This window comes from Gossypium hirsutum, chromosome D09 (genome assembly GCF_007990345.1).
Source record: "Gossypium hirsutum isolate 1008001.06 chromosome D09, Gossypium_hirsutum_v2.1, whole genome shotgun sequence".
Classification (NCBI taxonomy): Eukaryota; Viridiplantae; Streptophyta; class Magnoliopsida; order Malvales; family Malvaceae; genus Gossypium; species Gossypium hirsutum.
The window spans coordinates 40,443,162-40,469,151 of record NC_053445.1 but is presented as its reverse complement, the minus strand read 5'-3'; the positions used below and the strand labels follow the sequence as shown (position 1 = coordinate 40,469,151).

Here is a 25,990-nt window from a genome sequence, read left to right as displayed (position 1 = left end):
AAATAATTAAAATATTTTTTAGCCAAGATTTAAAGTTTTAAAAACAATTTAAAGTCGTTCAAGATTTATTCAAGGTTAATTAGAGGTGATTGGAACTCAAAATGAGCTTCAAAAGGTCAAAACGACTTAAAATAGTGTAGTGTTGAAACAGGCACGACATTGCAACAAGGAATGTTTAACACCGTGACGTGACTGACTGAATTAATGAGGTTTCGATGTAAGAAAAGAGAATTCGCAACGTTACAACTCTGTAATCACGACATGACTCACTGAGTTTGACCAAAATACTTAAAAATTACTCTAAAACATATCACAAACATCATCATATCATTCCAACATAAACCATGTCATTGTAAGTCAAAACTTAAAGTCATTTATGCTTAAAAAAACTTGGCATGAGCACGTCCAAAACAAAATATACATATATATTTTAAGAGAAACACAAAAGAGGCTCAAGTTCATCATCTAACTTTACAATTGCTCAAGAAATCTAAGTTTTTGTATATATGCCAATAATCCAATACAAATGGAATTTAAACGTTTGAATTACAACTTTAGAAGCTCGATGGATGATATGATGCTCCCAAGCCAACATTATGACTTCTATGTAAGTCCAAACCTACACGTGTTAAACAACTAATGTGTGAGCTTAAAAAGCTCAATAACTAATCAGGGATAAACTTACTTATCTTAGTCTTTATTAGTGTTGAGCAAGTCCTATGGATGAACACGTCCAAAACAAAATATACATATATTTTTTAATAGAAACACAAAAGAAGCTCAAGTTCATCATCTAAGTTTACAATTGCTCAAGCAATTTAAGTTTTTGTATATATTCCAATAATCCAATACAAATGGTATTTAAATGCTTGAATTACATCCTTAGAAGCTCGATGGATGATGTGATGCTCCTAAGCCAACATCATGACTTCTATGTAAGTCCAAACCTACACGTGTTAAACAACTAATGTGTGAGCTTAAAAAGCTTAGTAACTAATCAGGGATAAACTTACTTATCTTAGTCTTTATTAGTGTTGAGCAAGTCCTATAGATTTCATGCTAGTTTCATTCAATCCACATTTTAGTATTATTTGTTATTTCATTTTGATTTATCAAAGCATAAGGGCTCAACTTACACATTAATAGTTTGTTAACCAATTCCTTTAATGAAAATATCTATTCATGACCCTTAAGTAGAGTTCATAATATATCGACATGTTCTTTCACATTTCCCATTTATAGTCGTTAATCTTTATATGATTCATATACATCATTTTCATTTCTTTGAATTATAGCATGCTTAAATAATCAATTTCCCTAATATCGTTTAAGATAAGTTCACTAGGTCACACATAATTAAAGCTCGTTACCATGTGAATTCTCTTTGACTTGCTTATTCATTTATCTTATTTTCATCTCTTTTAGTTATAAGACATTTAGTTCATGACACTTACTCTTGCTTTTAGCCATTTATAATAACATTTAAAGTTTATTAACAATATTTAACTCATTTTCGCCATAGTAAACTCTAGTAAAACCGACCCAAATACATAGAAGTCCTCCATCACACAATGAGCATCGAAGTGCTAAATTGTAAGATAGCACAAACATCCTCCACCACACCAAAGAGCTCATAAAAGCATAAACTACTCCACACTAAGACACACATAAGTGTAAGGCCCAAAGGCGATATATAGTGCACATAAGTGAAAAAACTCCAACAAAACTCCAACACACAATAACTCCTAATTGGCATGCCAACCGTATTCTAATTCACTAAGTCTACTAGGGAACTTTACAATTATAATTAACAAGTATCCATCAACGCCATTAACAAATGCATGTACACATATCATATAAGAGCACCTTAAGAGCCTCCATATAATCATGTTCAAAATTATATTAATAAAGGCCTCTTGGGCATGTTTATCTCCACATATAGGCACCATAGATTCTTTTCATATACTTATTCATTTTCATATCTCTTTAGGTATTAGAAACATATTCATTTCATGCAATAGCTCCCAAAAGTGTAAAGTCATAATTCCATTGCTATTTATCTTTTACATATCAATTCTCATATTTTAACATGATATCGACTAAAAGTATAAATTCACCAATAAATCTTATTTATGGCCATGATGCCATTTATTCGTATTTTTATATTAATAATATAATATTATATGTTAAACCATGCTTACTAACACCTCCAAAGCAATTAATATCTCCATAACATATTTTTATTTTACAAAGCATTTCTTAACTAATAATTCCAACATAACACATTATGGACTTATTTTATATGTTTTAAACCATGGAATTTTTATATGTTTATTAAAAATTTTCATTCATATTTATCACCAATGAGTATTTAAGGTAGTTACCTTCATGGATGTTCTAAAACACTTAATTAAGCTTCCATGAGCTCCACTCCACCATTCAAGCTAATAATTTTTATAACTCATCTCCCCATGTTCATACAACAAAAATACATTAAAAAATAAAAAAAAATTCTTTCTAAGCTTTCTTATGACAAATCATAGCAAATATCAAGTTAATGTAGATGTAGAAAACCATTTCTTTTCTTATTAGAGCTTTCTTACTCAAGCCATGAATTATCCCGCTAAAACCCATAAAACTCTAGGCTGCCATGGCTGAAATCAATGAATGAAACAAGCTTAGGGGGTGATTTTATGAAGATTTCAACAATATCACAATGTGGGTAGTGGAAATTCTGAAAGAAAATGGAGAAATAAACAAGAAGATGAATAAGAAAGAACAATGGCAGCAATGACTATTGTTGCTAGCCGGAAAAGAAAAGAAAATGGGGCTGGTGGGGGTTCTCATCCCCAACAACAAAAAATATCAACATGTGGGTCATGGGCTTACATCCAATAATTTAAGTCCAAATTTGTCAATTTGAAACTCATTTCCTTAATATGGGTTCCCACTGTCCAAAATAAGTTTAGATGTCAAATATCATATTTAAATATTATTTCTATCGTAAAAGTCTCGGGAATTGACCAAATTATCCTTTTACGACAAAATTATTATCTTTTTTCCTTTTTGCCGTTGATTTATTCTTAAAACTCAATACTTAGATCAATTAAAGTTTATAATTCATAATAAAACTTTAATATAAGTGCTCAAGTGGTGAGGATTACAGTTTTTCCCTTTTTCTATTGAAAATGAGAAAATTATAATTTACTATTTGTACTTTTGAATTTCTTTTAATTTACTCCAAAAGTGATTTCTTTCACACTAGCATATAACCCAATATGTTTCCATGGAAAACATTGATAGCTCATTTTCTCATGTTGGTCAAATTTTCACTTTAGTCTAAACTTTTCAAAATTTGTAATTTGGTCTTTTCGTCTTCAAACTTTTAAATTACTTTCAAAATTTTCCCATCTTAATTATCAACTTTGCTTCCAAAAGATTCTTTTATCCAACTCATTTTTTAAAGTTTCTCACCACTTCACTTTATCCGTTACCAGAATAGTGTCACATGTCCAACTAAAACTTTTGGGATGTTACAAGTGAAATCAACATCTAAAAGCATCTAGATCAATATACGACATCACTTCATCAAAGAGCTAGTTGAGGCAAATACTATTGAATTAAGGTAGAATGCTATTGATTAGCAGTTGGTTGACATCTTCACTAAGAACCATGCTGGGAACATGTTTGAAAGGCTCATGAGTGAACTTGGTGTCCATAGGATATGAACTTGGACCAATCTTTATATTTGTGAGTATAAAATATTGTTCAAAACAATGTTATTTTCTACTACATTTTTCCTTATTTACTTTTAATAAATATATTTTGGAGGATTAGCATTAATGAGCTACCCTTTAAAAACTAGGAGTGTATTTATGATTAACTTAATTTTTGAATAAGTAGAAGTTTTCTTGTTACAAACACTAAACCTAAATACTTGTCTTCTTGGCTTGTTATAGACAATCTTGCTTACTTTCTCGAAGGTTCCTTGAAAACTCAATTAACATAACCAGAGTTAATATTATTAGTAAGAATATATCATCTCCTGAAAGAAGTTTTGAACCCAAACCTTAGAAGAAATATGATTTAAGGTTTGATAATAACAACGATTCGAGCTTAGAAAGATTGATAACCGAAAGTGATGATACCACTAGTTCTAAAGGCTACTCCAATGGTGAAAAAAACTTCTTGTAATAGCCCGATTTTCAGTGGTGTCGGAAATAGTAGTTCGAGGCCACTAAATTTGACGAGTAAATTCTTAAATATTATTATTTAATATTTACGAGTCAAATATGATTTTTTTTAAAAATGCATTCCCGAGACTCCGTTCTGGTAAATTAGATTCGTAAATATTTTTAATAAATATTTACGACGCTAGTTGTGTAGTTAATTAGGTTTTGATTAGGTGAGTTTGACTTAATTAAGGTTAATTAGATAAAAGAACTAAATTAAATTGATTATGAAAGTTTAATTATGAAATAAAAAATTAAAGGGACCAAAGAAGCAATTATGCCATTACTTAAAGTTGAGGCAGCATAAGTAGATATTTATTTAAAAATCTAAAGTTAAAATATATTATAATATTATAATAATAATAATACTTAAAAGTTAAGTGTATATATATATTATATAAACAAATAGAAAAGAAGGAAGAAACAGAATTGAAAAACGAAACAGAAAAGGAAAGAAAGAAAGAAAAGGAAAAATTGGGGTTTTGAAGTTCCAAGCTTAATTTGGTAAGTTAAATTAGTCCATTTTCTTATAATTTTGATGTTTTTGGAATCCTAGAACAAAATACTACTTGATTTAAGTTGAAATTTTGAAAGTTAGTAAATTTTTAGATGTTGTTCATGTTGAATTAATTGATGAATTAGGGGTTAAATTGATTGTATTTCAAGTTAGGAGTTGGTAAAGGGTTGATTTGTAAAATAAAACATAAGTTTTGAATATTAGGGACTAAATTGAGAGAAGTTCAAAATTAGGGATTCATGGTGAAATTAGAGAGTTAAATTAGTTTAAAGTGGGAATGGAATGAAAATATGAAATTAGTTTTGAGAATAAAAGTTAGTCTCGGTTCAGGGACTAAATTGGGATTTAGGTAAATATTGAGTAAAAATTGAAATATTTAATGTGAGATTGAATGGTGTTGTATTGATGATTTTTAATTGTTTTAATTCCGTAGCTAGCGTTGTACCAGAATTCTCGACTAAAAAGGGAAAAAATATAGTTGACGAGGAATAGCTCAGGATTCCTAGTTTGTATTTCTATAATCCGAATCTAATTATTAATTGTTGTATTTTGATTAAATGTTATAGTAAGTGATTGAGGTGAGAATTATTGTGTTTTACAATTGAAATGGATTGTCTTGATATGTGATGAAATTATATTGGTTGAATTAAATTGGAATATATATATTATGAATATATATGTGTAAATGTGAAATTGTGCAAATATGATAATTGGATTATTTTTTATATGTATAAAATTTAGTTTTAATGCCCAAGTAGATGGAATTTAGAACTACTGGGATATTAGTGGCATGCCATTAAGGAACTTTAGCGCGCTCTCTGATTATTAGCACGTTAGTGCTCTCTGATTAGAAATATGATAGTGCTCTCCGTTTAGCACATCTGTGCTCTCTATTTAGCACTTTAGTGTTCTCTGTTCATTAGTGCATAATAATGCACCTCTGTATTTGTTTCGTATATCCGGTGTGTTCTATAAAATCTACTTTGGGCTAAGAATATGAGATAGTAAACTAAAAATAGAATGTGAAATATGTTGTAAATACATGGAATACACGAGTTATATATTCATAAATTGATTGTGGAATGGATAGTGTTATTGTTTAAATGATACGTGAATAAATTATGAAAATGTATTATATATAGCAAGTGATGACAATTGAGTATTGTGTGATTTTAAATGTCCAATTGTGCTTAACATTTTATTATACATATTTTATTATTTTATTTTTAAAAAAATTCAGATTATAGAAATACTACTGAGTTTTTACTCAACGTACGGTTTTATTTTCCATTCGCAAGTTAAGTACTTAAGTTTGATCGCTAATTCAGCATCCAACAACGATCCCAAACTCAAATATGGTGATGTTTATTTCTTTGTGTCGGCATGTACCTAGAGTGTCTAAATATTAGTTATTTTGTGGTTTGATTGTAAATGAAGTTATAAGATCTATTTTGGAGAGTTTATAATTTGGATTAAAATGATGCTTTGATGACTTGTTTTGATGATGTAAAATGTTTGAGATTTCTGTCTGTTTGATCTGTAATCTCTGGTAATGCTCCGTAACCCGGTTCTAACGAGGGATATGGGTTGGGGGTGTTACACTTCTCCTCTTAGTGCTCGAACATCCCAATAAGTTACCTCCCAAATTTGTAAATAGAAGGGTACCTTTCCTAACAAGGAAGTAGTAGAAATTTCTGATGGCGAGGGAAGAGAAGTGACTTAACTACTATTGTAATAAGTGATTCTAAAAATTTATGAAAAGTTTTGAACATTCTTCTAGTAAGGGCAATATTGCTTCTAATTGTTGTTGTGAAAAATCCCCTACTATCAATAGTATTTTGAACTATAATTATTGTTGTTATGGGTGTTCAAATGTCATATATGTTGTGTTGAACTGGAAAACAATGATAGTTGATGGGTGTTCAAATGTCATATATGTCGTGTTGTTCCATGCAAAAAAATCTAACTCGGTAGTTTTGTAAATTGATAAGTAAATGTAAATACAAAAGAAAAAAATTCACTACACATAAAATTGTTATAATTTCTAAAAAGTTATACATTAAATAAAGAAAAAGATAACATCAATTATGCTAATGCGGCAGTTGCGTTCCACAACCTAGTGGATATTGTTTCAAATTGCATTTCATCATAGTAAATCTTGAATAAGAGCTTCATCTCCCTCTGTCATTCTTTTTGTTGGTCAAAAGAACTCAAATTGCATACCTAGCTACCCTATTGGAGATAAATGATGCAAGGGATGTAGAGATTGAGGTGTGTTCGGGCTCATATGACTGAAGAGTTGTGTAAACTCCAAATTCATCAATGTCATTTCCATCACTAGAATTAGAAACGGTGACTAGGGGACATCACTATGATTGGATCTCTCAGCAACATGGACAAAGATCCAACAAGACAGCAGGTCGAAGAGGTAGGATGGTCAAATTGTTGCATCAGTGACTCTAGGTTCAGTTGGAGAGGTTTGGAAGCTTGAGAATGACCTTGCTGATGTGCTCATTAATGAATTGACAAACGTGTTGTTCACATACTAACACATACTCTTCTGTTGAATACAATTACTCGTGGTCCACTGACTGAACCATTGCATATATCGTATGTAGGCTCAAACTTTCTTTTTTCAAAAATAAAATGTGGTAGACCGTTAGGGTATTTTAGTTTTTTCTTTTTGGTTTACTTTGAAGTGTATATGGTTAGAGAACAATTTTTTTCTTTTTGCTTTTACATATTCCAATCATGCATAAAAGCCTAATAAACCCGTTATTTGACGAGACAAGTTCAGACCTATTATTTGACATGTCGTTTGATGCTAAACCCATTATTTAACCTAATGATGGTGGAGAACGTTGATCGAATCGAGCGAAAAATTTTTGAGTTAATCGAGTTGATGAGTCCTATTTTATCACCCTAACTCGATTTGAAATTTTTTTCGAATCAACTCGAGTGAAATGAAATTCAAGTTGAGTCGAATTGAGTGAAATTGTTCGAATTAACTTAAAAAATTAAACATGTCATATGAAAATATTGTTATAGTATAATAATTCCATGTTAGAACACATAAATTTGAAACCGTATATATTTCAAAACTTTTTCAAAGCAAAATAAGAAAAGAAAAAAAACTTTAGTATCATAAACTTGAATCATTAATTAACTTATTTAAGTCCCAAAATTATTATTTTAGAAAATTTTTAAAACTTTAACTTTCTTTATATATCCTTTACTTTTTTTTTATTTTTTTATAATTTTTAAAAAATATAATTTTTTTAATTTTTATAAATATTTTGAATTTTGAAAAATATTTTGAACTTTTTTATAATTTTTGTTGAGAGAGACCAACTTGTTCCTTTTCAAAATTGATAGGTATCGAAGGGTTATTTACACCAATTTTTTATTCAAATTATTTGAATTGTAAAATTAACTCGACTTAAACTTGAAACTCGAATTACTTATTTGAGTTGACTCGAAAAAATTAAGTAACTCGAATTACTCGATTTGATTAAATTGAAATTCAATTTTTTTTTTATTTTTTTTGAATTAAATCAAGTTTTGTTCACCCCTACAAAGTGTGACTTGAAATTTTAAATAGAGTAAACTAAGTTGATAGTCATCTAATTATTAGTAAGTTTCTGTTTTAACCACCCAACTATGAAAATTTACAAACAGGTCACCTACCTATTCAATTTTTCCTTTTCTGGTTACTAGTCATTACACGTAAGGATGAAATCACAAATATTAAATTTGACATAGTAACAAGTTGAACCCTTACACATTGTGTCAATTAGGTTTTGATTTTTTTAAATTTAGGCCTTAACATTTACATATTACCTTAATTTATTCTATTTTTTACACGGAAATATAATTCAATTCACAATGTGTAAATTAGATATAAAAACAAAAATATTTTTTTTGAAAAAATGCTTATTATTAAACTAAATAATCCTTAAATATGTTGTTTTTCTTATACATCTAATGGCTGAGAACTTAATATAGCTCAATGACTATTTATTTTTTTGGTTAGCTTGAGATGATCACCATTGATAAAAACAAATAAAAGCTTTAAAAAAGATGAAGTTGTTAGACTTAAAATTGGGTTGAATTAACAAAACAAGAGCCTTTTATTTTTGAGGACTTGAATTGGGCATTTTCTGAAATTTGAGTTGTTGTTGTTGTTCATTTTGCCATGAAGTCAAACACAAAGAAGACATTGTAAAGGGATGAAGCAGGTTCAATTTATAGCTTAGTTTGAACTTTCAACTCAACTTATTCACTCCTCATACTTGATTAAGCTTATTGTGACTCCAGCTTCGAATATTGATGATTTTTAAAGCGACTTTCATTTTCCTTTCAATAATGAGTTAATTTAACAAGCAACAAGCTCTTGCAATAACAAGAGCAACTCGCTTAGAATAATTTCAAAAAATACAAATGTGAATCTTGTGAAATTGATGAAGAGTGAACTACCAAGACAGAGTCATCTAAGTCGTTAGTCTTCAATCTAACATTGAAGAATCAAAAGTATCATGAGAAAATGTAAAAATTATGATATTAAGTTTTTGTATGTTTCCATTTTTGGTATATTTTCAATCAAATTTAGTTGTTAAATTTATTTTTTCAGCTTTTTAGGCAAAAAGTTCTCAAAGAAAAGCAAAACAATAACGAATGACCAAATTATATAATGTATAAATGTTGATGGCTAATGTTTTAGAATTAAGATTAAATTGGAATAATGTTTAAATGTTGATAATTAAACTTGTTATTATACCAATTTTAAAAGTTATTCAGCTAATTTATAGTTAGTGATTGAAAATAAAAAAAATTAAAAAACTATTTTATAACATTTAGTGAAAAAAAATAAAATTTAGTGATAATTAGATGACTAGCATTATAAATAAAACTCTCATTACGTATTCTCAAACCCACGTAAAAAATTGATGGTGAAATTTAAAATGTTTACAAACATTGTCATACTATTTGGTGGAGAAAAGAAAACTCAAATTGTTACTAAAAATAAAAAAGAAAATTGGAAATTTCGGTTGTAATCGTTTTTAAGTTAAAACCTTACCAAAATTAAAAAGCACCACTCAAAATCCTCCAAGCATTTCGTTTCTCCTAACATAATTTATACAATTCCGTGGGGCTCGCCACCGCCACTTCCACCGCCATGCCAAGCGCCACTGTCAACAAGCCCCGGCCGAGCGAACTCCTCTCGCGGTTGACCTCCGCCGAGCCTGAGGTCAAGGTCAGGGCCCTTCGCGAGGTTAAAAACCAAATTATTGGGAATCGTACCAAGAAGCTTTCCTTCCTCAAGCTCGGTGCCGTCCCCGCTGTCGCCGGCATCCTAGCTGATTCAATCGACGACGTCACCGAAAATAACAACTGCAACAATACTAATAACTTTCTGGTCCAGTCAGCAGCGGCTCTCGGCAGCTTCGCTTGTGGCTTCGACGCCGGAGTTCAAGCCGTGCTTGACGCCGGTGCTTTCCCTAATCTGTTGCGTCTTCTCGCAAATCCTAATGAGAAGGTGATTCTTTTCTATCCTTTTAATTTTAAACACTAAAATTGTGCATGGAAATTTGGAAATTGATAGAACAAAAAGGAGAATTCGAGATTTCAAAATTTTGAAATTGTAATTAATTTTATTTTGTTTCTCTAATTGATAGTACTTTTAGTTGGTTTGTAGTTATTTTTTTAAACTTACTTTTAGTCAATAGAAAAGAAGATTTGCTTATTTGTAACTTCGCATCTATTCCATATTGGGAAATTTTGAAGACAAAAAAATAAGAGGGAGGAGAAATGGAATTTAGATTGATTTCTTTGTTTTAAATGGAATATGCATAGTTAGATTATATTCCTAATGAGGATGATTGTTCTGTTAACCCGGTTAAGGTGCTAATGTCTGCCAAATATCTTTGTACTATTTCAATATACCGGTTCTTTGCAGATATCAGAAAGGATGGGAAAAAGTAATTCTGTAATGCCGATGAACTCCTTTTCTTTCTAAGAAAAGTATAATAAAATTATGTGTTGAAAGTGTCCTAAATAACAAATCGTTTGGATATTAGAGCTATTGTTTGTTTTGGAAATTAGTTTCTAGCATTCTTTGTCTTCTTTGTCAATTTGCTTAAAAAAATCTGAAGTGGTAATTTGTTTGATGGGCAAGATTAAGATAAATTGCTCAAAGGAAAGGAAAACATCACGAAATGGGCCTTTTTGGCTGTCTAGTGTGATCTGGTACAGTCTGCACCAATTTCATTCATCTTAAACCATAGGAAACAAGTTTATTCTCTTGACCATGATTTGCTTGGTCACACATTGGAGTGCTCATTAGTCGGTTTATGTTTATTTTATCTCAATGCAAATATCGACACATGGTTCATTCAAAAAAATATTCCAGAGCTTCAAGGTGCCCCCCTCCCCCCTTTCAAAAGAATAAAGAAAAATAAAAAACAGTAGAGTTTTTATATCTGAAAGCACTGCTCCTAAGGTGGTGGGTGATCAGTTCTCTCTCTTTTCTATGGCAGATTTGAGACTTTCAGAAAGAATCTTTACCCCTTTTGACCTTTTCCAATAATATCCCTATGCATGCATCTAGTTTTAAGCTTTCCTTGAGTTTTCTATTCCTTTTTGTGTATATCTTACTTTATAATAACTTATATGGCTTTCCTTTTCTTCAGGTGGTAGATGCTGTTGCCCGTGCCCTTAGAATGATATATCAATCAAAATTGGCCCCAAAATATGATTTCCTTCAACAGAAAAATATGGAGTTCCTTATCTCACTACTAAATAGTGAGAAGGAAACTGTTAGTGGACTTGGTGCAAGCATAATAAGTCGCTCTTGTGAGACAAATTTGGAGCAGAAAGCATTGTTTGATGCTGGTATTTTAAGGAAGCTGAATAGTCTTCTTGAAGGTGGTTCTTTAAGTCTGAGAGATGCTAGTTTAGAGTCTTTAGCCACAGTATTTAGGAATAACCCAGAAGTTATTTCAAAATTTGCTGGACCTGAAATTGGAAGACCTTTGAGTTCTATTATTGATTTAGCGAAGGATAGGTACCCCCGAACAAGGTTGTTAGCTTGCATGTGCTTGATTGTTATAAGGAATGCTTCTCCTCACTTCTTGCAAGATATAGGGATCAAGACTAAATTAATACATATTTTACTTGAGCTTCTTGATGACCCTGGTCAAGTTGGAGATGAGGCTCCTTTTGCTTTCTCCAGTTTAATTGCGCAAAAGGAGGATCTTCAAAAACTAGCACTCGAGGCCAATGCTATTGATAAATTTCACCACCACATAAAAAAAGGCTCATTGCACCCCAGACGTTATGAGGGAATATTGCTTGCATTAGCTGATATGTGCTCTAAGTTGGAAAGTTGCAGGTCTAAATTCCTCTCGTTGCAGGTTTGTTTTTTTTCTGGAACAAATTATCTTGCACAGTTAATTGCTTTTAGTTTCATGTTTACCTTTTGATTTTCACATTAGAAAATAACTACACACTATGAATCTGTCTTAATTGTGATAAAATTGTAGAATCTATGACATAGGAGATGGATAGAGAAATGGGATAGCTGATGGTTTCTATTAAATGCTCAAATGACTATTAAGCATAGACAAACAAATCCTTGAACATGATATTGCACTGTGGAACATAATATGTTAACAAAGAATAAACCATATCCTCCTTTGGTCATGCTTACAATATTTGACATAACTAAAACAATAGATAACACCATGTGATTAAAAATCATACTTAATTGAGATTTCTTAATATTGTGATAGGCCAAACCAAGTCAAGCCTTGGAGCCATTCAAGGCTTTGGCCTCCAATGGTATTCACACAGCAACAAAGCCTAAGCCTTCTTCAAGTAGGGATCAAGAACTGATGCTAGCAAGTTTTGTTTTACAAAAAGAAAAAAAAAAGGTTAAGACTCTCAAAAACACTTTGGCATGCAAACTGTTTTGCATTTCTTTGAGAGTTATTTTTGGGACTAAACAACTCCACATCAATCAAATTCTAGCAACTTTATAGACAAGTTTAGACCCTAAAAGCTTGTTTATGGATTCTTCAATGAGAAACATGTTCAAGCTGAAATTGATATCAAGTATACCAAAAATCTTGCACTTGTGTTCTTTGGAAAAACATCACCAATATCAATATAAAAAAAAAACCAAAAATGTGTTTTAAGAACTCTTTTTATATTATACAATCATGTAACTAAGTACAACAATGATCAAATCAATTTTAAAATTCTGGGCCATTTTCAATGGACTTGTTTTCATAACAAGTACCTCATGCTATTCCCAAGGTTCTCTATACTTAAATGATGAGATTGATAACTTACTTTACGAGTAAGGAGGCTTAAAATGTACTGGCCTTTAAGCATTGTCAATACTTTCTCTTGACAATGCAATGATCTGGAATATATATAAGGATCTGTAATTATAACTCTTAAATCTCTATGCAAGGTATATTCCCAGAGTTCCATCCACTTAGTACTTAACAACTCTTTTTTTTGTTTATCATGATGGAGGAAACCCTTTAATAACATATTTCAGAGTGATTCATAAGCATTTTTGCCTGTATATCTTGTCAACTAGGGCATACTCTAATATAACCAAGTTGCTGGCATCATTCCTAAGAGTATTGTCCGGTGGAAAGTTGACATAGGGGATCACCTTGGCTATCTTTTTAGTCACCAGCACTTTCTCACTGTTAGGCGATGGTGTTGGTAATGACCTTTTAGCATCAAAATAGATTTTCTCCACTTGCATTATGCCGAAACTCAATTAAAAATGCATCAGAGATGTCTACTTTTGCTTCTTGAAGGGCTAAAAGGTTCTTTATTCTTATGTTGCTTAAGTGAACTTTCTAATCTTGGTGCTTGGATCACTTGGCACTACTTTGCGAGGACAACAAAAGAAACATCAAAGTTCCAAAACAGCAGTTACTGCAATTTGACAAAAAATATTTATCCCTATATCTTTGATTTCTACCTGAGGTGTCTATGGTTACCCTGAAGTAGATCTCACATCACAATCAGACAAATTTTAAGATTTTTTTTTCTATTTTATGGTTATTCTATATTGTTCAGTGTAAAGTTATAAATTAGATTTTCAAAACTTCAGTATGTCTGATGTGTTCCCTTGAAGCAAATTTATGGTAATTTTCTTTGAAGGCATTCTCTCAGGCATTTCTCTGTAGTTTCTTTTAAGGGACTTTCTCAACCAAATCTCATTGGAGATTCTTATTTGTGTGAATCTTCAACTACATTGAAGTTTCTAATATTTTCTCATGATATAGGTGTTGAATTTGGTAGCTGATGCACTAACTGATTATAATGCTGGTGTACGTGCTGCAGCTTGTATATGTTTGAAAAGTGTCACTCGATCAATCAAGGTTTGTGATGTGATCATGTGATAACAATTTTGCAGTATTTTGTTTAATTTTTATTTGCAAGTATAGCTGATGCAATGCAATACAATACAGAATTTGAGTGCAGGTTATTTTATGAATGAAACTATCGTGATTCCTTTGGTTCAGCTTTTTCTTGACCCTTCAACTTCTGTCCAGGTAATCAAGCTGCTAAAGTGGCATTGTAATTGATAGGTAATATCTGTGTTGTATGGTCTAAAACCAAAAGGGATAGAAGCTGTAAAAATTACATGTCAACTTTTCAGTTGTCATCAGATTTCAAGCAAATTTTGTTTTCCTAATTTATTTCCTATTATCTATGGATCGGACACTCTGAATTGACTAAAGACAGCTAAAAATAAAACATATCATTGAAAAATAAAATGTGGTAGGTCAAGCTAATTATCAAAAAGGCTTTTGGTTTTAATCTAATTTCATAAAATAAATGGATTATTATTCTGTACACTGTCAGTGGAGTTTTTTTAACTCCACAAGCAGGGTTTAGAATTCCCCATGTGTCCTTGTATAATATTAAAAAGATAGAAATTAATCAAAATTAACCCTTGTCACTCATTTAACAGTGCTTGTGGAGTTAAAAAAACTCCACTGACAGTGTACCAAATAATTTCTCAAAATATATTGTCATTTAGTTGAATTTATTCCATTTAATTTTTCTTTCTTTCTTTTTTAGTTTGGTTTTGTCTGGTTGAGTGAGCTGTTTTGACCTTCTGTATTAATGAGCATGGCCTTTATAGGTGGCAGCAGAAATCAGAAAGACCTGATACTTTTCCTTTGCTAGATGTTGTATGGGTTGTGTTCTCTTTTTCATTCCTTTTTAATACAAAATTATCTAGATGCAATTTGGTACCACCACAAGTCAATATTATGATGGTATTGTAAAGTTTGGAAGCTGCAATCTTTTGACCTGAAAGACTGCTTCAACCTCTGCTAAATACCTGTATTCAGTTTTTATATCAACTAAAGATTAATCATTAAGAACAACATCATGGAGATTAACTTTATACTAATTGTCCAACAATTATGTTGTCTGATATCACAAGCTAATCCATCTTGTTCCACTGGATCTCAAAAACTTATGAATCGGGTGGATGTTAACACCGTCATTAAATCTTTTTTGTTTCCAGGTTGCTGCACTTGGTGCCACTAGCAACATAGTGGTTGATTTTACAACACGTAAATCTATTTTTGTACAATGTGGAGGGATGAAACAGCTGGTTCAGTTAGCAAAGTCCATGGAATCCTCTGTCAGGTCAAATGCTTTGTGGGCTTTGAAGAATTTTGTATTCCAAGCAGACAATAGGTTGAAAGAAGGTGTTTTCTCAGAGCTCACTGCATCATTGTTATCAAGCCTTATCCGTGGTAATAAGATTTACGATTTTTCATGATGTTTTTTTGCTTATGTGCTGACATAAGATCAAATCAAGTTGTTGCTTAATACTCATGTACCTTGCAGATCCAGAGCCTTCGGTACAAGAGCAAGCTTTGGCCCTTGTTCGTAATCTAGTTGATGGATGTATAAACTTAATTGAGTTCGTGTTTGCTGAAGATGGCCTCATATTAGGGGCCATTGGAAGACAATTACAGTGTGCTTCAAAAGCTGAGATAGGGATACAGGTTTGGATTCTGGGAAAATAATGAGTTAGATTGCAGTTACTATTTAACATTCTATATTTTAATTGTTTAAAATTTAAAATTGCTTTGAAGTTGGATTGAAGATCACAGCTTTACTTAAAAAAAAATCACATCTCTTCGTTCATTTTTGTCTTTGTAACCAATAAAGATTTCTCTATGTGGAACCTTAGATATCAGCAGTAGCACACATCTAATTATGCCCTTTTTATTTGATAATTCCACTTTTATTCTATATTGAAGCAAGCATTTTGTTTTTTTAAATATAACTGTAACTACTTTTTGCACAAAAAATTGAACGAACCATCTACCTTTGAAATGAAGATCTCATGATTAATTATTTTGCATCCTTAACCAGGACAAAGTTCTCTTAGTGTCACTAATACAACCTTTAGTTTTCCCTTTTCATCAAATTATATGTGCTATTTTGTGTTTTGCATTTCATGATTTGAGGAGAAATTTTGCAGACTTGGTAGTTGGCTAGTCGGATCTTGACAAGTTGCCTGAAGTTCTTGTGATATTATTGTACTTGTTTAGTTGATGGAAAGCTCATATTGTTATAGCATCTACAGAGAGAGTATATTGTGCATTAGCGTGTAGGAATTCACAATATGTGTTAGTTTTCATGGACTTGTTTTTCATCTATTGAAGTACTATGTGTGTGAACCTAAGATAAGCTAATTACAACTGTGATTTTTTGTGTATATATTCAAGGCAACAACCATTAAAAATTTTGGCTAGTATCTTGCAAGGATTTGATTTGGTTTCCATATATAATCATAAGGATTTAAATGTCATAGATGCATATTTTGACAACTGAAATAACAAGAGTAATATATGATAGTGCCATGATTTTATATTGCGTTACTTGTAATTTCTCTTTTTATCTTATTATGAACTCTTTGCCCTATAGGGAATGTATGCACTGTGCAATGTGGCAAGTGGGAATGAGTTTCACAGGGAAGCAGTGATGCAGCTACTCTTTACACAAATGGGTGACAAGAATCAATCTTTTGTGGTTAAGTTTTTGCAGAGTAATGATAGCCAGCTACGCACAGCAACTGTCTGGACAATAGTGAATCTTACTTGTCCATCGAGTCCTGGTGCACCTTGCAGGCTTGAAAAGCTGCGCAATGCTGGGATAGTTTCTCAAATAAAGAATATGGTTAATGATCCTTGTGTTGATGTTAAGGTCACTATCTTTTTTATCTTTCGAATCTGTTTTTTGTTCGCTTCACTTTTCTGGTTAACCTAATAAAGAATATGGCTGTACAGCTCCGTGTGAGAACTGTGCTAGGGCAATCTATGGCTTTCGGGGACAATTAAGCATGTCTGTGTTCATTCATTACTCGGAATACAAAAGGCAAGAGATTTTGAAGCAGTTAGTTTTTCAGTCTTCTTTACCGCTTTTCTTCTGTAAGATATTTTCAAGGCTTTCTCCAGTGGCTTGTAAAAAAATGGTGAGTTTTGGTTGATTTTTAATTGCTTTGATTGAAAATGGTCATTGAAGTGGGCCTAGCAATTTCGCCATCATAAAACATTACCCTATCAAACTGACAAAGTTCTCATTTGGAGGAAATCATTCAATTATGGCTAAAACTTCCTCTTTGCAATGCATGTGCGTTGCAGGCACGACACATTGATTTCGGCTACTGCTTTTTACTCAGTTGAAGCAGTGTGGGAACTTTTATCGGTCAGTTTTATGTTAAAAAGATTGCATCTTAGTGATACATACATTTTGGGTTGATGTTTCTGTATGTATCAGTTGAGCATTTTGTACATGTAATAGTGTACCATTAGAAGTTGTAGATATATTTCCTGTCAAATTAGTGTATCACTTTCATGAAGAAAGCTTTGGTTGTTTTCTCATTCATCTGCTGCAAAAGTATATGCCCCTTAGTTATGAATGCTGCCATTTGACTAAACTGTTACACGCTTTTGAAATTTGAAGTCTCTTGTTTATTTTTTTGGGGGATAATTCAAGTTTTTTGTGATTTTCATGCATCTTTATTGAGTTATCAAGTGAGTTGAATTTGTATCTTCTAATGTAAATCGAGTTTATTCTATTATTATTTTAATTAATATTAAAAATTCAATTTAAATTTGAATTCAACCATAATTAATTAACATGAGAATTGGGCTTATATTTTATAAAGTGAATGAGTTTAATTTTTATTTTTATTTATCTTGAATATAGTTCGAGCTAAAAATAAGTTTTAATCCAATTGGAGTGGGGTTTCTAGCCAAAAAAATTTAATTTGGACGGTTGTTTTCTATACATCAATGATTAAAGTGAAGACGAAAAATTCATCTGTAATAATAATTGTTAGTATAATTATTTAATTAATTAAATTTAGTTATACTTGGTTTTATCTTTTAATGTTTATAAGAAAAAAAAAAACAAGTAGTATGAATTGCAGGGAAAAACCTCAACGCAGTTTTAGCGTTGAAGTAGATAATAATTCACTTCGTTGTATTCCACTTTAACCATTGACATAAAGAAAACAACCGTCCAATGATGCATTGTCCTGCTCGTCAAAGTAGTCGGAATTTAGGAACTTGACGCAACTAGATTCAAGACAAATTTGGAAAACAAGCTTGAGGCAACTTCATCCGGATTGAAAACCAGTTTCAAGTGGATCTTTTGTGCAGCTATGCTCCACTGTGGGGACAAAAGCAAGCTTGGGCCAATCATCCCCTTTGTTTTTCTGCAACCGTTGCCTCAGCAGTCCCACCCAGTGATAAAGAGCTCTTCGAGTATTTAGAATAGCTAAGCCGCAAAGACACATATTTGTATGAGGTTGAAGCATGCTCTTTCTGTCTCATATCTAGCCATTGACAACTGTATATTAGAGTGTGTTGCTGTGGGAATTTTTCACTGTGACAGCTATATGAGCTAATATCGATGGTTTTCTATGCATGCCAGTTGGCTCGGCTTTTCGGGCTTATGGCTGGCTTCCTTTTTGAAGGTTTTGTTTGGTGGCCCGATGGCTCTTATGGTAGGAAGATGGTTCCGACTTAGTTGGGAGCTCCGTTTTCTATATGTTTTATGGTGTTTGAGACAGGTTCTTACCTTATTTAAACTTTTCTAATTTATCTCTTAACATAATTGGAATTTATCAAAAATAAAACCCAATTCTTAACCAATAATCACCTTTTTTTTGGATTTGTATTTAGCCATTTGTAGCTTAAAAGGCAAACCAAGATGCTACTAAGGCTTACCAAAACTCTTTGTTTAAATAAGTTGATTTGTTTAATGTTGATTTATGTAATTGACAAACCAACTAATACAACTAACCAATTTAATATAATATATATAATTGGCTTTTTTATTAAAGGAAATATAAATTGAAAACATAATAATAAATTAGAAGATGAAAGATGATCATACGTTTTTCATTAAACAACTTAAGTTGTTTTGGTTATGTAAATTTCCACTTAATTATTAGTGTGAGGTTAAGCTTTAATGCGTGTATTAATGTTACTTTTTTAAGGATTTATTTATTCCATTTATATTTTGGTATGTAAAATAATTACTAATAAATGAATCTCGTGGATACAATGATACTCAATGATTGTTTACGTTTTGTAATGACGAAAATAGTTCATTGAGCAAAAATATCAATTTTTATAAACAAATCCTACAATAATTTTTTATTGAACAATATAAAAATAATAGAAAATGGAGCAGAATGAAAAATAAAATAAAAGTTTCGATGTTTTGGTGTACTAAATAAATGAATTTTAACTCCCATGTAAAGGAGTTCTCATAATGAATGGTCACATATTTTAACAATAAACATAATTTTTCAATAGATATCTACTTAAATAATTATGACCATTTGTTATTAATTAAATGACATAACTTTTGGTAACAAGAGATATTACTCATTACTATGAATTGTGACAACTCTTGATTAATAACCAAATGACATAACTTTTGGACTATTTGTAACTTTTTAATTATAACTATTTTGAAAATGTTCTAACCATCTCTCCCATTTGTATAAATGAATGTGTCTTACGATTGAACATTCACTTAGTGAAAACATATTAAAGTTAATTGAAATTGCATGGGAGACTATACTTTGAATAAGCTATTCCATTTGATTAACTAAACTTATCTCACACAACGATTTCAACATCAATCAATATACAGTATCCAAAGACACCATTATGTCACATGCCTATAACCTCTTTTCATGAATGCGGCTAGAGCCAAGCCATTGAGCTTTTAAAAGTGGTCACACTTCACACTCATATAGGTAGATCTCATCAAAGAGTGTTCCTATAATTATAACACTCTTAACATATTTATGTTATGAGTTTATTAAGAGTATATTACTCATCATTCCTTATCATTATGGGTACCTAGTACCTTTTTATCCTTGGATGATATATTATATATTATATATTATTTTATAGTGCTAGTAGTCACATATTGATGATGTAGTTTGTCTCATTGAACTCAAGAGTTAACGTTATACCTAGCGTTGAGTCGAGTTTTCATCATGAGTGACTCAAATATTATGAACTTGTACCTCATCCCCAAATTTCCAACACAGCTATACTAATTTTCTATATCACACAGTGAAATTTTATATTTATTTACATCTTGAAAGTTTACAAGACCAACATCCTCACCATGTTTAATTATTCATTCTTTCACAAAATAATGCTATCAAGAATATCTTTTGTATGATTATCAATTCACAGTAATCACATTATTATTGTGTCTTTTTCACCAAGTTGTTGTGAAGAGGCCTCAAATCCCTTGGTGAAATAAAATAATATATTTGTTATTTTTCATATTTATTTTCATAGTCAATAGATGACTGTTAAAACTTATCATGTATGCATACTCAAATAACATTATTTTTTCTCAACAAATCATACACGTATAAGGGTTTTTTTCCATATATTTTAGGAATATAGTCATATTAGATAATCATTAACTGTCTAATCATTTGGCTATTACATCTTACATTTTTACATCCTTTATCATGAACATTATTAATCATTCTCTGGGTAGGATCAAAATCATGTTCATCACCTAAATGGGTTGAATACCTTTCCCATTGATATTTCCATGCTCATGAGAACTATCGCTTCGTGCCTTCCAAAGCAAATTTCAAAATTTATTACATCTCATAACTTTATAGAACTATGAGATTATAGATAATATTCAAGCCATATAAAAAAAACCATGTGTACCATCATAAATATGCACAGCATGATCTCGATTTCAAATATATGATTATCACATTATATATTATACCAGAACAATAATATTATTATATAAGCTAATATTTTTCACTATTCTAGTTTAAGTAGAAAAATTAACCATGCAAATTGTACGTGACTTATTTCATTTCTAGTCAAAACCATTTTTAGTCCAACCTTTATAACATATATTAAAAAATATGCAATCATATACAAAACTCATTTAGCTTATGGTTATTTAAAAAAACAACAACCAAGATTGTTCATATTATATATTCATCTACAAACTTTCATTTTTAGCAAAGAATACACTTAAAATAATGTCTCATCGATAACATCCAAATGCTTACTAATATCATGATTTGAATAAAAAATTTCACATCTAAAGTTAGATATATATATCATGAAAAAGAAATAATACTTTTGTACTAAAAGTTTCACTCAGAAATTGGATAGAATGAATTAGATTTTAATTCTTCAACCTTATTGTTTATTTGAAAGGCATCAATAGGTGCCAAAGTGATTACTTTTCAAGTTGCTTGTTGAGTCACTTGTAATTTTTCAGTTATAACTATTGAAACATTATAAATATTTTGAAAATATTCCAGCACGAATTTTTTGTTATTATTAATGAAAATTTGGTTAAGCCAAATTTTGGCTTTTTTTTATTATATATTTCTTAAGGTATTTACCAGCACAAACCCTTCGCATTCTTAGGCCCATTCAACCTACCAATCGCACACAACATGCCTTTGCAGAATTGATTGAATGAATAGGTTTTAATGGCATTAGGCTATCACAGACAGCCATTTGAAATGGTGGACACTATTTATAATTTATAAGCAAGCAATTCATAATATACAGTTTACAATAAAGCTTATACTTAGTTGGTGGAAAACCAAATATACATAACATTCATTGGGACCAAACCAAACAAGGTGATTCTAAAGCTAAGTAATAAGAGAAGAAAAATTGGAAATGCAATCAATCCCTGAGGGCTCACCCAATCGTATCAGTGTTTGAATCATCTGAGGGCCAAACCACAGTTTCCATGAGCCGTTCCCGCATCAATTCCAGGTTCTCATCCGAAATCTCTTTGTATATTTGAGCATGATCACATTTCTAGTAATTACAACATTCTTTTAATTATTGTTTATCCAAACATAACATAATATTTAGTTTATTCTTTGAATTTTTCTAAAAATATTTAGTTGGTGATTGAATTTTTTTTATTTAGTACTTAAAATTTTGTCATCAAGGTTAGTAATTTCACATTAACATTATTAGTTTGTATTAACATGACATTGAAAGCCAATATGATGGAGATACGTGACAGTCTCTTAGCATATCACATTGCAAACACAAATTTAAAAAAAATGAAGAAAAAAACTTTAAAAATATATAAGTTAATAATTTTTTTTTCACATCAAGAATGAACCTAGATAAATAGTTGTCCAAATACATTTGAATTGGACACTCATCCATATTCCTTCCAAATGTATTTTTAATAAGTTTATTTGTTTTTTATTTTTTATAAAACATCAAGTTATTTGTATTATTATGAAATAAAAAAGTATATGAAAATTTAAATTTTAAAATATATAAATTAATAAAGAAATAAAAAAATTACATCAATAATGAATCTAGACAGATGATTATCTAAATTCGAGTGCATCGAGACAGTGATTTGTCCAGATTCATTATAGATGTGCTTTTTAGTTCTTTTATATATTTATTTATGTTTATAAATATTTTGTTAATTTATATATCATATATTATAAATTCTTATATGTTTTTCAAAATATTAAAGGCTTTTATATATTTTATATATTTATATATATTTAAAATAATAATAACCTAAAAATTGATATTTTATTAAAAAAATAAAAATATATAAATTTACTAAAAAATACATTTAGAATAAATCTAGACAAATGGGTGTCCAGATATAGGTGTATCTAGACAACCATATGTCCAATTCATTTTTATATAAAAAATATATTTTTATTAATTTATATATTTTTAAAGATTTTTTTTAAAATTTATGCCTATAATGTGGTATATCAATAGGCTGCCACATGTCACAATTGAGTTGACTATCAGTTGCACATCAGCAAAGTTTAACGGTGTTGTTAGGGAGGAGATACCAACCTTAATGACGGAATATAAGTTCAAATACCGATTAAGTTAAAAAAATTTAAATACCACTAAAATACTTTGAAACATATTAACTCTTTTCATTACCTTAATCCATTTCCCATATAGATGAAGTCGTGTTATCATCACTCTTTCAGCAAGCTCTTGATTCTCCTGTCGATGTCAAATACAAAAGTACCATATGAAGTTAGCTAGTTAAATATTATATGTGATTATAGTGTTATATATTGATTGACCTGAATTCTAATTTATCTAGTTTAACTCTATTGGTTGGTTAAAGATTAAAGTTATATAAAACAAATATTTTCCTATGATATGGGGCTTATAAAATAAGCCTTAACCTTCAAGAGATATAGTACATATGGGATCTTTAAGTGGGAGATGGGTGAAGAAGAGTTTGGTATGAAACTAGGTTTGGGTCTATGTTTATGATGATTTTTGTCTCTCATATGTGGATGTTGGATCTTATCGTGCAAAAGAGTGAAGAAATCATTGAACTACATAAAGAAGAAATGGAACTTTAAACTACCTTCCCAAGGATACGTAAGAAACTCTTGCCATCAGTAGGCTGATTTGCTGCGACATACCTGTCAAAATGAAGATGGAAGAGAAATAACAAGACAGCTTCTGTCTCCAAGATGCTAAGTACAAGGTTTCAAAAGCATTGACTCCACTTATTGTAAAATAAACATCATCATTTTGCCAGAAGCTGCTATTTAGAAACTTATAGCACATTTTGGCCACAATCACAGCAAGCCACGGTGTAGCTTTTATACAGACCGAGATAAACCAGATGCGTTACTTACTGATAAAACCAAGTATATTTTGGTGGGTTCATTTCATAGAGCTGAGTAAGAACAGTCCTCACTGCTTTGTATGTGAAGTAATTTACTAATTGCTGCAACCACAAAACATTTGTTAAAATCAACTTATATATTGTAGGCAATAAAGAAAACAACGAGAATAATCAAACAGATTAAGTTAAGATCAAAATTGGAAGTGCAAATGAATATTTGCGTAGGTGGAAGAAGAAATAAGAAAGTCATCCTTTAAGGTGAGAAAAGTTTGAGTGAATACTTCTCAAAATTCTTATTAACAACTGAATAATTTACAATGAACAAAGAGGTCTCTATTTATAGTTAGCCTCCCTAAAATCAACTGTGTTTTTTTTAACAAATCTCATATCATATCTGTTCTTTTTTACATAATATTTAAAATTACCTATAGTCCCTCCCTAACCCATAAATAGGAAGATAATACGCTTCACCGCACTTCATATTTATTATGATTGCATATACATAATTTATTTCAAATTATTTAAAATAGAAAAGCTTTTATAAGATCACTAAAGATGAATTATAATAAGTTGTAATGTTGTAATATATAGAAGTATGTGACTTAAGCTACGTACAACCGTCGTAACTAACATTAACAATTCACTATAATATATTAATTATGATCAATATTATATTTTGTCATTTGCACTCAAAGTTTGTGCTATTAAATTTATGTTTTATCGTATTAGATAAAGTAGAAGTATATAAGATTATAGCTCAAATTATGTGCTAAATTAAGTGCCTTAAATTAAGGTGATTGATAATCTTAATTAAATTATCCATTAGAATTAGATAAAAGAAAATTTCCTCAATTGTTAAGGTTTTATGAAACAGAAGAATGCTAAAAAAAAATCAATTTATTGAGATATTTTCTTTTGACGATTACATTAACCAAAGTTTAATTCTGCTTTAGATAATTTATTATTGTGAAAACCATTGATATTATTTATGTAATAATAAGGACTAATTTGCATAATTTCAAAATATTAGACTTAATCTAATGTAGTCCAATTTTATAAATTGATGATGAATGTAAAGAGGAATAGAAATTGAAAACATCTCACCGTTTTAACATCCCCGAAAGTTTCTTCATACTGCCCTCCTAATTCATTCACAACCACAAGTGTGCGGGCCTTCCTTGAACTCTTCTTATTCACAACTCCAGGAATCATCTTGGAAGACAACCTCCAATCATGGCATGAATCTACAAATGAGCTGCCTAATTCCAACCACCCTGCCCTTCCCACCCCTTGTTTCCTCTTCATTTGCGAAACCAATTCCCCTCCAGTTTTCAAGTTCATGCTGGTGGAGCACAAACATGGACCAGTGTGAGAGTCCACCACCGATAAAGCCCCCACCATCTTTCTTCCTCAACTCACAACCTGATCAGGGCTTAGCTTTGCTTTTTTCCTCAAGATTGAAGTCAAAGATTCGTGGTCAAGTAAGCACAGATTTGGGGGAAACCAAAAAGAAAAAACAAAAATGCAAAAGGGGAACGTGTGATGAATGTGGCGTGCATTTAAAGGGAAGGTGAATCTTAACCAGACAGTTTTTTGAGGTCCAAAATTCTCTCAATCATCCAAAAGGTTAATTACAAATTTGGTGAAGAGTCAATTTGAATGCGCGTTCAAATTGAAAATAGCGGTGAAATTTGTTAGGATTACTTTCTTTATTTGTCCCTCCAACTTTATAAAAAATCATTTTAACTCTCTATTTAATTTTTCATTTTTTTAGTCTTTAAACTTACGTTGTTTATTAAATCACTTCAAAATAGATAAAAAAAAAGATAACGCCTTTTAACTTGACTGACGTAATATATACATGAATGCCATGTTAGCAATTAATTAATTTTTTAAATTTAAAAAATTCAGAAAATAAAAAATAAAAAGTTGTGATTTTGGATTCCTATAGAAAATTTTGAATGATAAATGTTGGGTTAAACTATAATAGCAT

At 30.6% G+C, this 25,990-nt stretch overlaps 2 protein-coding genes across 3 annotated transcripts; one reads left to right on the top strand and one right to left on the bottom strand.

Annotated features, from left to right (window-relative positions):
- The first annotated feature begins 9,742 nt into the window (after window positions 1–9,742).
- LOC107891401 (armadillo repeat-containing protein 8) lies at window positions 9,743–17,690 on the top strand. 2 transcript variants are annotated; one of them, XR_005918123.1, is made up of 9 exons: window positions 9,743–10,285; window positions 11,439–12,161; window positions 14,061–14,156; window positions 14,247–14,330; window positions 15,317–15,551; window positions 15,646–15,806; window positions 16,735–17,013; window positions 17,097–17,281; window positions 17,451–17,690. XR_005918123.1 is itself a non-coding variant. In XM_041100650.1 (8 exons), exons 1-8 carry the CDS (start codon window positions 9,926–9,928, stop codon window positions 17,145–17,147), a joined length of 1,989 nt encoding a protein of 662 aa, XP_040956584.1. In that variant the 5' UTR covers window positions 9,743–9,925; the 3' UTR covers window positions 17,148–17,690. The 2 variants fall into 2 exon arrangements, 1 of the variants encoding a protein (XP_040956584.1); XM_041100650.1 differs by having other exon boundaries at window positions 17,097–17,690.
- A 4,163-nt stretch (window positions 17,691–21,853) lies between these two features.
- Window positions 21,854–25,723, bottom strand: LOC107891402 (chaperonin-like RbcX protein 2, chloroplastic). The gene is made up of 5 exons (XM_016816200.2): window positions 25,102–25,723; window positions 24,008–24,099; window positions 23,731–23,788; window positions 23,289–23,354; window positions 21,854–22,166 (listed from the first exon to the last, which is right to left on the bottom strand). Exons 1-5 carry the CDS (start codon window positions 25,396–25,398, stop codon window positions 22,044–22,046), a joined length of 636 nt encoding a protein of 211 aa, XP_016671689.1. The 5' UTR covers window positions 25,399–25,723; the 3' UTR covers window positions 21,854–22,043.
- Between the last annotated feature and the right edge of the window lie 267 nt (window positions 25,724–25,990).

Excerpts from the sequence above, each read along its gene's own strand:
- LOC107891402 (XM_016816200.2), bottom strand. The coding sequence starts at position 25,398 with ATGGTGGGGGCTTTATCGGTGGTGGACTCTCACACTGGTCCATGTTTG. Across the intron at positions 23,355-23,730 it reads TCTTACGTATCCTTGGGAAG|GAGAATCAAGAGCTTGCTGA; the intron begins GTAGTTTAAAGT and ends TGACATCGACAG. Across the intron at positions 22,167-23,288 it reads TATATGGGAAATGGATTAAG|AAATGTGATCATGCTCAAAT; the intron begins GTAATGAAAAGA and ends TGTAATTACTAG.
- LOC107891401 (XM_041100650.1), top strand. The coding sequence starts at position 9,926 with ATGCCAAGCGCCACTGTCAACAAGCCCCGGCCGAGCGAACTCCTCTCG. Across the intron at positions 10,286-11,438 it reads TCGCAAATCCTAATGAGAAG|GTGGTAGATGCTGTTGCCCG; the intron begins GTGATTCTTTTC and ends CCTTTTCTTCAG. Across the intron at positions 15,807-16,734 it reads AAGCTGAGATAGGGATACAG|GGAATGTATGCACTGTGCAA; the intron begins GTTTGGATTCTG and ends TTTGCCCTATAG.